This window comes from Austrofundulus limnaeus, unplaced genomic scaffold (genome assembly GCF_001266775.1).
Source record: "Austrofundulus limnaeus strain Quisiro unplaced genomic scaffold, Austrofundulus_limnaeus-1.0 Scaffold144, whole genome shotgun sequence".
NCBI lineage: Eukaryota > Metazoa > Chordata > Actinopteri > Cyprinodontiformes > Rivulidae > Austrofundulus > Austrofundulus limnaeus.
The window spans coordinates 223,184-237,814 of NW_013952546.1; the positions used below are offsets into that span (position 1 = coordinate 223,184).

Consider the following 14,631-nt stretch of genomic DNA (forward strand, 5'->3'; position numbering starts at 1 on the left):
GATGGATGGATGGATGGATGATCTGTTGGATGGATGGATGATCTGATGGATGGATGGATGGATGGATGAATGAATGAATGAATGGATGGATGGATGGATGGATGGATGGATGGATGGATGAATGAATGAATGGATGATCTGATGGATGGATGGATGGATGGATGGATGGATGGATGGATGATCTGATGGATGGACGGATGATCTGATGGATGGATAGATGAATGGATTATATGTTGGATGGATGGATGATCTGATGGATGGATGGATGATCTGATGGATGGATGAATGAATGGATGATCTGTTGAATGGACGACTGGATAGATATAAGTGTGGATAAGTGCCCTTCATGCTCCAAATTATGAACCTGTAAAGTTTTCTTCTGTCCGTCCGTTGTCTTCCTCTTATCCGGGGTCAGGTCTCGGGGGCAGCAGCATTCGGGTCTCGGGGGCAGCAGCATTTGGGTCTCAGGGGCAGCAGCATTCGGGTCTCGGGGGCAGCAGCATTCGGGTCTCGGGGGCAGCAGCATTTGGGTCTCGGGGGCAGCAGCATTCGGGTCTCGGGGCAGCAGCATTTGGGTCTCGGGGGCAGCAGCATTCGGGTCTCGGGGGCAGCAGCCTAAGAAGAGAGACCCAGACTTCCCTCTCCCCAGCCACTTGGACCAGCTCCTCTGCGGGAATCCCAAGGTGTTCCCAGGCCAGCTGAGAAACACAGTCCCTCCAGTGTGTCCTGGGTCTTCCTCTGGTTCTCCTCCCGGTGGGACGTGTCCGGAACACCTCACCAGAGAGGCGTCCAGGAGGCATCCTAACCAGATGAACCACCTCAACTGGCTCCTCTCAACGTGGAGGAGCAGCGACTCTACTCTGAGTCCCTCCTGGATGACTGAGCTTCTCAGCCTATCTCTGAGGTTTCATCTGTTGGTAAAATATATTAAACATAAACTGGTTTCCTGCCTGATAAAAGGTTGGTCTGGTTTGGTTTGAAAGAACAAAGAATATTACAAAAAATAAACATTCTGTTGGTCTTTGAATCCAACAGAAGAGGTTCCTCTTAAACAGGTTCTGTTGATATTAAAACCACATGATTCTGGACAGAAACACGATTCATTAAAGGGCCAAAAGGAGAGTTTGAGTTTCTCTCCATTAACTTCCATCCTCTGGCTGACTCTATGATCTTCAGCAGATGTTAGTTGGCTAAAAGGATTTGATGTTTTGGACATATTTTTATTCTCCATCTGGAAAACATGTCTGCAGTTTAATTTTTATAAAAAAAATCCACTTGAGGTAAAAAAAAATTATTTTGAATTTAAATTAGTGTCTCAGATTCAGAGTTTATTCCTTTTCCCCTCTTTGGTTCTTTCATTTTCACATCATGTAAATTGTATTTTTTTAACACATCCTTTCCTCTCAGTGTTGATGTGTGATTGTTGCCGTGGCGACCACTCACCATCACCTCTCCGGTATCTCAGCCTCTGCTTTGGATCCGTGCCCCGGTCCTTGTTGTTGTTGTGGCACGGCGAGTCCTCCTCCGTCAGTTCCTCGCTGTTCTGCAGGTCTCCGTCGGACAGAGGGGAGGCTGCGGGCGAGACTCCGCCGTGGCTCTGGTTCTTGTCGGCCCCGTCGACCGGGGCTCGGGGGTCCGCGTGGTTTCTGGGGCTGGAGGGGTCGGAGGGGCTGCTGCTGCACAGGGACCCGAGCACGGAGCTGGGGCTGGAGTGCAGGGACAGCGAAGGGGTCTCCGGCTCTCGGATGCGGGTGCACGGGGCTCCGTAAGGTTCCTGGACGAATCCCACAAACATCACGCCCTGATCAGCAGCATCCTGGATCTGCTGTTGGACGGAGAGGACATGAAAACAGAATCAAAACATGAAATTATTCTGAGAAATCTTTGCTTTAATCAAAAAGTTTCTGGTTTAATTTGAGCAACGGTGACAGAAAATTAATGTTGTTTTAGATTACAGTGATAAAAAATAATATTTGGATTACCGTATTTATTCGTGTATAATACGATCTCATGTATAATATGACCCCCTCTTTTTTTTGAGCTTAAAAAGCATAAAAATTTAATCCTCAAACTACCTCCAATTTCATACAGACCAAGATTTTTCAGCCTTTGCAGTCTTTATACATATCAGTAAAATGATCATTGGACTGTTCTTTTTTTTTTTTAACAACATTTGTACTAAAAGGTATTTTGACAAGAAATATACACTCACCGGCCACTTTATTAGGTACACCTGTCCAACTGCTCGTTAACACTTAATTTCTAATCAGCCAATCACATGGCGGCAACTCAGTGCATTTAGGCATGTAGACATGGTCAAGACAATCTCCTGCAGTTCAAACCGAGCATCAGTATGGGGAAGAAAGGTGATTTGAGTGCCTTTGAACGTGGCATGGTTGTTGGTGCCAGAAGGGCTGGTCTGAGTATTTCAGAAACTGCTGATCTACTGGGATTTTCACGCACAACCATCTCTAGGGTTTACAGAGAATGGTCCGAAAAAGAAAAAACATCCAGTGAGCGGCAGTCCTGTGGGCGGAAATGCCTTGTTGATGCCAGAGGTCAGAGGAGAATGAGCAGACTGGTTCGAGCTGATAGAAAGGCAACAGTGACTCAAATAACCACCCGTTACAACCAAGGTAGGCAGAAGAGCATCTCTGAACGCACAGTACGTCGAACTTTGAGGCAGATGGGCTTCAGCAGCAGAAGACCACACCGGGTGCCACTCCTTTCAGCTAAGAACAGGAAACTGAGGCTACAATTTGCACAAGCTCATCGAAATTGGACAAGAGAAGATTGGAAAAACGTTGCCTGGTCTGATGAGTCTCGATTTCTGCTGCGACATTCGGATGGTAGGGTCAGAATTTGGCGTCAACAACATGAAAGCATGGATCCATCCTGCCTTGTATCAACGGTTCAGGCTGGTGGTGGTGGTGTCATGGTGTGGGGAATCTTTTCTTGGCACTCTTTGGGCCCCTTGGTACCAATTGAGCATCGTTGCAACGCCACAGCCTACCTGAGTATTGTTGCTGACCATGTCCATCCCTTTATGACCACAATGTACCCAACATCTGATGGCTACTTTCAGCAGGATAATGCGCCATGTCATAAAGCTGGAATCATCTCAGACTGGTTTCTTGAACATGACAATGAGTTCACTGTACTCAAATGGCCTCCACAGTCACCAGATCTCAATCCAATAGAGCATCTTTGGGATGTGGTGGAACGGGAGATTCGCATCATGGATGTGCAGCCGACAAATCTGCGGCAACTGTGTGATGCCATCATGTCAATATGGACCAAAATCTCTGAGGAATGCTTCCAGCACCTTGTTGAATCTATGCCACGAAGAATTGAGGCAGTTCTGAAGGCAAAAGGGGGTCCAACCCGTTACTAGCGTGGTGTACCTAATAAAGTGGCCGGTGAGTGTATATCAGCTGTAGCAGCATCATATGAATTCTGGCATTTTACACATAGTCCACCAGGAGGCGCCAACACAAAAGTCAGAGACTTCACATGAGATTTGGACCATCTTCTGGGGGAAAAGCAGATCTCTTCCTACTCGTGAGCGCCCCCTCTGGTGGGGAAACTTTTTTCAGGGATAAAAACTTTTTCAGAACACCGGTAGACGGCAGCCATTAAAGACGAACGTGTGTTTGTTGTTGTTCGAGGAGCGGCCCAGTCACACACTAATGTCATTAGTTTGTTATCATTACTAAGGTACAGGACTGCTTCCCCTTTTTTCACATCATGTCTTCTGCCTGGATCTGTTACTATCTCACTCTGAAGCACAGAGGAGTGTCAGGGCTCGCTTCAACTGATTTTTACAACGCAGTCTCATTTCCGGACTCATGCATTTTGTGAATGAAGCCGATATTTCAGTTAAAATACACAAGTAAATATATTTATCTGAGTATAGTACTACCCCCCCAACTCTATGGATGATATTCTGGATTAAATTTTACGAATTATACTTGAATAAATGTAGTAATTATTCTACTGTTCAAAGGTGTAACTTTTTAAGTCTACCCGTGTGTGTGTGTGTGTGTGTGGAGGGGGGTCATTATTTATGTAGGAATAATTTACTTTTGTAAAACGATTCAAGATATTTTGGGGTTAAAATACATTGTAATACTTTTACTGTGATTTACTTGTTTCCTGTTTTCTACGGTGCACCTTTTCTGTTCCACACCAGTTCAACAATAAAGATTTTTTTCTCAACAGTAACAAATATTTTACGTTATTAGGATGATAAGACATACTTAAGTTTCTTAATTTTCCAAGAGTTAGTGATTATGCTAAAACGTACACACTGTATGACATCGGCTGTGTCTAAATTCAGGGGCTCGGTCCTCCGAAGGCCGAATTCGTTGGCTGTCCAAACTCAAATGAGTCTTTTTACACTGATTTGAGGGACGGGTCCCATGGATCCTTCTCGGTTCACCATATCCCATAATGCACTGCGAGCTGGAGATTTTTATTCTGCTAATGGTGGACGAAGTGAGAGAAAGGAGTACAGTTTTAAAGAACAATCTGTCGGTATAAAAATCAAAAGTTTCAAGCAGTTGAGTTGTTAATAACATGTTTTTAACATTATTCTTGTCAGAAGAAAAAAAACAAGCTGGTTTAGAGAAATAAACCTGCACCTATACGGCGGGTCCATAAATTCTTCAAATATTACCTTTAAGTTTATTTTATTGTTTTATAATATTTATTAAACTAAAATATTGATATTTTGATCATTTTGATCTATTTTTCCTTCTGTTTCGGGTCATGCTGTTGCAAGGCGACAGGACGTACGCCGGGGTAAATTCATAACCATTTTTTTTTTCAGTCTTCGCAGTCAAGGACCCGGCCCACCTAGACCAGGTAGGCCGTGTCCTTCAAAAGACCCAAACCCTTTATTTGGACACAACCAGAGTAAATTTTAAAATCAGCTCAAAGTTATAAAAACAAGCGGTGTATTATCCAGTTCATTTTTATTGTGTTAGAACAAATGATGTCATTTTATTGGCGAGTGTGTGTGTGTGTGTGTATGTGTGTGTGTGTGTGTGTGTGTGTGTGTGTGTGTGTGTGTGTGTGTGTGGGGGTGGGGGGGGGGGGTTATATTGATTGGACCAAATTATTGTGGGGGTCATAGCCCCCCGAAGCCCCCCGCAACAATAACAGTCATGTGACCTTTTCTTTGTCCTGCAGCAGGGTGAATTTTTTGTTAGAATGTTTATTTATTTCATTTAGAAAACAAAACAAAAGTCATTACACACAACTAAACAATACAAATCAAATCAAATGAAAGGTGGCAGAAGAAGAAAAAAAAATCTAATATCTGACCCTATTTTCAAAAAAACAAAAATAACAATCAAATAATAAAACAAAAAAAAGCTCTCTCCTAAAACAGTAACTTACAAATACAGACTAAACAATTTCCCTTTCATTGTTTTTTTAAACAAAGTGATTAATCCAATACTTTTAGAATCATTTTACAGATTATTCCATAGTCTTATAACTCTGACTAAAGTGCATCTGTCCTTCAAATCTGTTCAGATTTTTGGTTTAACAAACATTTTTAGTCCCTTCAAATTATAGCAGCTTAACCTCTTAACAAACTTTGATTGAGTTTCACAGGCAACACATTTTATCAGCCTTATATATAACCTGCAGAATGTTATAATCAACCAACTCATAAAACTTTAATCATTTTAATTGATGAAACAATATATTAATGAAGTCCTGCTCCTATAAAGTTATTTAATTTTATACCATTTAATTAATGCTTTATAAAGTGTTTTTATAGAATCATTTACAAGTTTATCCTTTTTCTAAAGTGGAACCAGAGTTTCTCGTTGTTTCAATCAGAAAATCTCAGTTTTCTCGTTTGTCGTCGCTGCCTCAGACTGAAACATTTAACTGTCAGAGGATGTTAACGACGTCATTCTCCATTTCTGCCTCAGAGCCCAGGCAAAAATACCCCCCCTCACCCCCCACCTCCACCTCTATATTTGAGCCCCCATTGAGGGGAGAAAATAAATATCAAATCAAACTGCAGGTTATTCACTATGAAATTGAATTGGAAAACAGTCCCAGTGTCTCGGGCCGTTATTGTTTAGCATCGTTTGGAAGCTGTCTGCCTGCTTCCACATCATCGTCCTCGTCCCAATAACGTCCAAATGGAATTGCTGACATAAAAAGGAGCAACTGTTGTGTCTCATTTAAAGGAAACAGAGGCGGGCAGAGGGAGAAACGAACGACTCCGACTGACGATTGTCAGATGGAACAATAGATTCAAATGACGGCTTGTAATGATTGAATTTAGTTTCTGCTTCCATTTTTATTTTTGTCATCACGGTTTCATTAAGCCTCGCTCTCGACGATTTAGAACAATTCAGGGCAGATTTATGCTTTTCATCTCTGCAACTCAAACCGGCAGAAGTGTCGAGATGACCGATCAAAACAAATCACAGGGAGTGAGGGTTAAATGAAAAATATGGAAATAGAAAAAAAACAAACAAACACAGAAACAAATAGTTTGATTTGATGGGAGGGGATTTAATGGAAACAGATAAATAACTGAGTGCAAAAAATAAAAGTGTGAGCAGAGCGGTGTAAAAATAATAAACCTGAATAAATAGAAAACGCACAGAGAAGAATGGATAAATGAGAAAATAAAAATAATGAAGAATAAAGCAGAAGGAAATCTGAATTGTCACTTTACATAATAAAAACCCTGAAACAATGCTGATAATAACGTTTAAATGGTTTAAAAGGTTCAATAAAACAGAAAAATTGTCATTAACATATTAAAAAATAATGTTTTGTTTTTGTTTTTAAACTGTAAGAACTGATTTTCTGACATTTCTGCACATTTCATGTAGGGGTGTAAGAAAATATCGATACGCTGAAATATTGCGATATTTCATTTCCCGATACTGTATCAATATTCTAAAACCCTGTATCGATTTTTTTTAAGGTTTAAAATGTCAACTTTCCTGCCAGCTGTTCATTTTTGTGTTGTAGTTCAGCCTCTGACCACTAGTTGGCAGCAGTGAGCCAGACACTTGGCTCCTCTACCTCTTGAGCACCAGAGGGTAAGAGAGCATTAGCATTGTGAGTCAACATTAGCTTCATGCTCCGATAGCTGAATCTGAGCGGAAAAGACCGACACCCTCTGCCTTCTAAGCTGAGGTAAGGTTACAAACAGTTACTTATTTATCAGAATGTCTGTATTTTAAGCCAAATTAAATGTTTTGTTCGCTCTTTTTTCCAACTGTAGTCAACCTTCACGTTACAGAAGGCTAGCGCATGTCTATGTAATAGAATTTTCTGAGACATTGAATTTTGGTTTTTCATTTTTTTTTCCCAGTAAGAGGTTTTTATTTAATAGAATTTTTGGACCAAAAAAAATCGCAATATATCACCTTGCTTACAGTATCGCAATATATCGGGATATATCGTATCGTGACTCCTCTGTCATGATATGTATCGTATCGCCAAATTCTTGCCAATACACAGCCCTAATTTCATGTAATATTTGTGTATTGTATTGCTGTTTTTAGTTGTGATGCTGCAGTCAGCCCGGTGTCGACAAATTTAAACACAGAGATAATAAAAGATTTGTAATATTGTCAGCATGTGAACAAACTCAGAATAACCTCGCTGACAGGTTTCAGCAAACAGAAGAGCTTCAGATTTCTCAGAGCAGCAGCTGTTTTCTCTAACAGCTTTTTGTGTGTTAATAATCAGCACCTTCAGGTCATCACCTGAAATCAGCTGCAGTAAACAGACGAGTCTGAAACTAAACAGAACTTCTTTCTTCCTTAATGAGTCTGTTGTGTAACACCTGTCAGCAAACATCCCAGCAGCTGCTGGTTTCATCCCCGTCACAGTAAAAACAGCTAAAGCTGAAAGAAATGATGGGTCATGATTATTTAAGAGCACGAAGGTCGGTCAGTCTGCAGTTTGGAAAGTTTCCAGCTTAAGAATTTTCCAATTAGACCCCTGAGATTAGACCCCCACATTAACGCTTCCCAGAGTTTAAGCAGCAGACGAAGCTGCATAAATTAGGTCTTTATGATGGAAGTGGTGCAAAGAAATCACAGCGAGCAAAGACCAGAGAGAGTCTGGTCCAGCACACGTGTGGTGGGATAAATCCTCTTATTTTGGTTCTTGTTTGTATTTTCTGAGTTTAGCTTCAGTCCCTTCATTTTCCTCAGTCAGCAGTTTCTGCTCATGTCCTCCACAAACTGAGATACTTTCAGAAAATATTCATCAGAAGCATCTGCAGCCGATTTACTCCAAGAGTCAACCCAGTTCAAGATGGCCGCCACAGCTAACTGATCTCTGAAAACAGAATCACAAATTAAACTTAACCAGTTTTACAGGTTTTGAGGTGAAATTTGATCATAAATCACCAAACGTCAAATTGTCAAACTCAAGGGGTGCGGGCCAAACCTGGCCCTCGTTAACATTTCATCCGGCCCCAAAGGTGGGCCCGATGGCTAGGCCTTCATCAGAGCTAAACAACAAAACAATCTGACGCTCCTATGTTGAATAGTTTTTGAGTTATAAGCATTTTTACATGTCCAGATGCCCCTTTCAGATGGAGCCCCCTCCTCAAATATGGGGTCTATTGTAAAACCATTGACTGGAGCGGTGTAGGTCGGACATATCTACATTCCTACCAAATTTCATGTTGATCGGTGCAGCCGTTTCTGTGATGCGTTTGACCAAAAATCACTGAAAAAAATAAGAAAAGACGAAAGAAAATAAAAAATAAAAATACGTATTAAAAAAAGTACAAAAACAAAAATAAGTTGTTAGAGAGTAAGGCTAACGATGTGTCTTTCTACTTTTTATACTTTTCTTTATTTGCTACATTATGTCTGCTTTAAATGTTACAAAAACAGTGTTTGGAAAAGGTCATTTGTATCTCTATTACAATAATTTCTTTAGTAAATATTGACAGAAATTGTCTCTTGAATTGGACCAAGTTTTGAATTTTCGTCCCCTTGTGTAACTGAGTTTCCCTCCCCGGTCCAGGGTCTTGACTGGTTTGAGATGAGTCAGCATAAATAGACAGTGAAGGTGTTATGAAATCAGAGCATTAGTTTTTTCGAGGTTAACTCAAACAGCCACAGGGACACTAAACAGATAAAACGAGCAGTAATGAGTTTGCAGAAACTGTCCTGAGTGAGATTCACGTTGGGGAGAAAAAAAAGAGTAAAAATTCGGAGTTAACATTTTTCTGAACCTCTTAGTCTAAACGAACAGGGGAGTCCCCCCCCGGCTCAGAGGGAACTGTCCTCAGGTCAAGAAAATGAGGTTTCGAGGTTGAAATCGCATCATTTCTCTTCATTAACCGAAATGAAGCAGAGCACAAATTTGATGAGAAATATTCCAGGGAGTAGCTCACCACGCACCGCCGCTGGAATACCAACAGCCTGTGGTGAAAAACCCATTTCAATTCTGACTTGAGACCACATTTCCTATTTCCCCTGTAAGTTATTAAAGTGGCACCGGGAGGAGGTGTCTGAAGGTCAAGATGAAAACCCCGGAGAGACGAGGAGATGACAGACAAAGAAGCTGAAATGATAATGACACAGACTAACGGGAGGACGACAAGAAGAAGAAAGAAAAATTCAAGAGATTGAAGAGAACAGACTTTTTTTTTCTTTTACCCCTCAACCACTCACCCTTGTCCACTTCCTTTTTAATAGATTTTTAGCAAGGCTTCCTGTTCCTCCTGCAGCTCAGAAGATTAAACTGATAAGCAGCAGTAATGAGGTCCTGCAGGACTCTGACTACATGACTAATCAAAGGCTAAAACGTACATAAAGGTTGTTGAGTGAGGTTTAGAAGAGGCCCGCGTCACCATTAGGTGGACGACGGTGCAACGTCACTCCTGAAACAGGCGGCTTTGTCACATTTATCATCTGAGGAGCTGCATTTCTGCAGCTGCCTGATCATAAAAGCAACAAACACTAAAGAGCTGAGTCATTAATAAAAGAGCGGCTGGGATCTCAGCTCTCAGGCTCCTGTTTCCTGCAGAATGAAAACCTCAGATACGCCGTCCTGTTTAGTTAACCAGGATCAAACACACGTTCGGATAAGTGAGAAGAACAAAAAAGAAAAACAGCCTTTCAGGGTTTGAAAGCTACTTATCGTGGGGAACCTGTTTATGTGGTATTTATGTGTATTTTGGGTGATCTTATCTCTGATGCTGTTAAAACATTTCTTCAGTTTTTATTACGTCTCACCTCCCTGCTCTGGTTGAGTCTAACAGTCTGTGTCAAACAAACTGAGCTGTGGTGGAGTCATGGAGTAAAAGGAGCAGCAAATGATGGATTTATAATGTTGCAGAGGTCGGTGGGACTCAGCTGACTGAAGAGAAACAAACTGAGATGTTTGACATCTCTGCAGTTCCTATTTTGATGTTTTTTCTTTTTAACTGTACAGCCTGCAGTGCCTGAAGCAACTGGTTCAGATCATCAGAGTAACTATAATAATGATGATGGATGGATGGATGGATGGATGGATGGAGGATGGATGGATGGATGGATGGATGGATGGAGGATGGATGGATGGATGGAGGATGAAGGATGGATGGATGGATGGATGGATGGATGGATGGAGGATGGATGGATGGATGATGGATGGATGATGGATGGATGGATGATGGATGGATGGATGGATGATTGGATGGATGGATGGATGGATGGATGGATGGATGGATGGATGATTGGATGGATGGTTGGATGATAGGATGGATGGATGATTGATGGATGGATGATTGGTTGGATGGATGATTGGATGGATAGATGGATGATTGGATGGATGGAGGATGGATGGGTGGATGGATGGATGGATGGATGATTGGACTGATGGATGGATGATAAGATGGATGGATGGATGGATGGATGGATGGATGGATGATTGGATGGATGGATGATTGATGGATGGCTGATTGGATGGATGGATAGATGGATGGATGATTGGATTTATGGATGGATGACTAGATGGATGGATGGATAGATGGATGGATAGATGGATGGAGGATGGCTGATGGATGGATCATTGGATGTATGTATGTATGTATGGAAGGATGGATGGATGGATGATAGATGGATGGATGGATGATGGATGGATGATGATAGATGGATGATGGATGGTGGTGGATGGATGGATGATGGATGGATGGATGGATGGATAAATGGATGGATGGATGGATGGATGGATGGATGGATGATGGATGGATGGATGATGTATGTATGTATGTATGTATGGAAGGATGGATGGATGGATGGATGGATGGATGGAGGATGGATGGATGGATGATGTATGTATGTATGTATGTATGGATGTATGGAGGGATGGTTGGATGGATGGATGGATGGATGGATAGATGGATGATTGGATGGATGACAAATGGATGGATGGATGGATGGATGGATGGAGGATGGATGGAGGATGGATGGATGAATGAATGGATGGATGACAAATGGATGGATGGATGGATGGATGGATGAATGAATGGATGGATGACAAATGGATGGATGGATGGATGGATGATTGGATGGATGGATGATGGATGGATGGATGATGGATGGATGATGGATGGGTAACTGATTTCTGTCAACAAAATTCAATCTTTAAAATTCTCCTTCATTTTTCCTGACACCTCTTAAAGCAGCAACACTTTGTGTGCACGCTGGTGTTTTATTGTGTTTTCTGTGGCGATTACACAAAATAATTGTGTTATTGTCACTCTTCTGGACTTCAGTTTGGTGACAGCTGCTGTTTAAAGGCTCCATGTTGGTGGCAGCTGGGTAAGCGTTCACTAAACTCCTGTTCAAACACAGAAATGTTCTCTCTGAGCGCTCTCAGACCAGCATGCTGATGATAAAAACACTTTTCCATTTGGTTTCAGTTTAAGAGGATTTGTCTTGTGGTTTGAACACTTGCAGAACAGCCACCTCTCTTTATCACCATGTTTACCTGCTGCAGCCCTTTGCTCCTGCTTTCTCCTGAGCGCTGCACTAATACCAGAGGACAGCACCACAAACAGATCCTTTTTTTACACCTCAACACCTCATTTAGGATTGTCTCCAACTCCCTTCTGTGAAATTACTTTTTTCCCTGCACATAGGCATGTTGTCAGAGGAGAACCACACATGCAGGGTGTATTTATATCATTTTGGATTTTTTTAGCGGAGGCTTGTCTCATGTGCGTCATTTTCACATTGATCTGGATGTATGATATGGCATGACATGATGGCCAAAATTAAGAATATTGAACAATCAGCAGTTGCTACATCCTTGTAGCAAGAGGCTATATCTATTCTTAAGGCAGATATTGATCTGATTAATGATACCGGAGTTTTATTCAGAATAAAAGTCCGGACATGCGCAGTGTTGTAAACATTCAGCTCTACTTCCGTGTTACAAATGTAAACAAAGCTCCTCTGTGCGCTCAGGATGGACCTGTGTCAGCTTTTAATAACGGTAGAGACGCCGTTACTCCTCTGTTGAGCTGCAGCCTGCAGATGAAGCAATACGTGTTTTTATTTTTATTTTTTGCGAAGCAACGTCTGCTGTTTGCCTCCTTTTTCATCTAAGAGAGCGAGGAGGAAAAGTTCTGCACGGTGCAGCGCAGCTGGAGCGCTGCTGTCCCACCGGGTGAATAAAGTCAGCAGACATGTGCACACAGGTCAGTTTTCTACAATCAGAATAAGATGATCCGATTAAGTGTTTACATGAACGTCATTCCAATTATCAATCGGCATAACCCACCCTTTTCATTCGGATTAACAATTCATTCGGATCGAGCTCAATCGGATCAGAATAATCCGAAAGGGCTGTTTACATGACACACTTTTATTCCGAATGGCCGTTTAATCCGATTACTTTCGTCCATGTAAATGTAGCTATTGTGGCTGCCCGATCCGTACTGGGAGCACGATCCGTGCTGTCCAGGAAGCATTGTGTTTAGCATGTAGCATCTCACTAGACTGATGACAGAATTCATTGGATTTCAGTCTTTCATCACCTGCAGTGTTTCTTAGAAAAGGCAATGTTTGCAAGAGCTGTGGATTTTTACTCCAGGAAGAAAATAAAACGAAAATAAGATGAGCTATAACATGACTGTCTAGAAATAGTTAGCAAGTTATTATAAATAAATGTGTACGCATTGTAGAACCATATTTTATTAATCAAAATGTATACAACCTTAAAACTGTTTTCAGAATATAATGTAACACACCTTTATAATTAAGTATAGAAATGATTATTTTCAGTGTTTTTTCCTAAATCGAGCACATTCCAGAAGTCTATCATTCAACACATGCACAAATGAGCTGACAGAACCGCTACTGGGACGGATCGGGCAACCACAAGCGACTAGCATGGATAACCTGACATTAGCATAGGAGAAGCTAGCGATTAGCATAAGCTGCTCACCTACTTTATTTTGTCAGCCGATTACAACCTATCCCAAGATACATTGTGGACCGAATGGGAGATCTTTTTTTTTTGTTTTGCTTATAATGGCGGATGAAGCGAGAAAAAAAGAGAAAAAATTACAGTTTTAAATAAAAATCTGGGGGTACAAAAAAGGAAAGTTTATCATTTGCATCAACATGTTTTAAATATTAAACTTGTCAGAAATCATCATAGAAGCTCACGTCTGTTAATTTATCATGTTTATAATATTAATTATTAATTAGCAAAGAAAGGATTTGACTCGGTACGTTTTACATCCAGTGAAAGCAAAGATGTAAACAAATAAACTGGACAATATTCTGGCAATTTAATACTTCCACAGCTGTGGTCTTGACTGGTAGTGATGTGCAGATCGATACTGAAATATCGATACTACCGATACTAGAACTTTACGTTCTAGAATCGATACTAAAATCAAAATATCGATACTTTGATACTTCATTTATTTCACATAATGTTTTCACATTAACAGGAAAATTGTGGAAAATAGCTCAACTATTCAAATCGTGTCTAAATCAAATGTGGTTGGAGGGAACTACTCTTTCTTCCGCTTGGGTAATGCATGTGCACAGTGGCACGTGCTCAGTCACTCAGTCTGTAGATGTATGGCAGGTCATTTTAACATAAAATCTGCTTTGTCTGACTGTAATTAAATTCTAGTTCACAAACTTTTTCATACCACGACCCCCCAAACAGGATTAGTTCTGGCCAAGGACCTTCTTGCAAACCCTCAAACAATGCTACAAAATATACAGCTGTTTTCTCTCACTTTTATTCACTATTCAAAAATTATATTTCTTTAGAATAAGAATTGTGCTGAACAAATATAAGGTTAGTATTAGAAAGACTTTTGAATTAAATAAATTACTATGTCATGTATTATTTATAAAGCAGTTATTTGAAAAACGCTACTTTACCAGGCACATTGGGCCTCATGCAAGAACATGTTCGTATTCTTATCCTAAATTTCTCTTACTTTTGTTCGTACAAAGGGTTCGTACGAACATGTCACGTCAGATTCAATAAACTCTTCTATCTTCAGGAAAAGTGTGTAAATGAGCTGCATAAATTCCACCTGTTCTGCTCGTGCATGTGAGAGGAGATTAGCATAATTACCACCCCAAAAACACCATATAAGGC

At 40.9% G+C, this 14,631-nt stretch overlaps 1 protein-coding gene across 1 annotated transcript in view; it reads right to left on the reverse strand.

Annotated features, from left to right (window-relative positions):
- rftn1b (raftlin, lipid raft linker 1b) overlaps window positions 1-14,631 on the reverse strand; it is a gene marked incomplete at its 3' end in the record, with an annotated part of 147,975 nt that overhangs the window by 51,711 nt on the left and 81,633 nt on the right. The window contains 1 exon segment of the mRNA XM_014016384.1: window positions 1,444-1,825. Within this exon segment, the coding sequence (XP_013871838.1) occupies window positions 1,444-1,825 (382 nt within the window).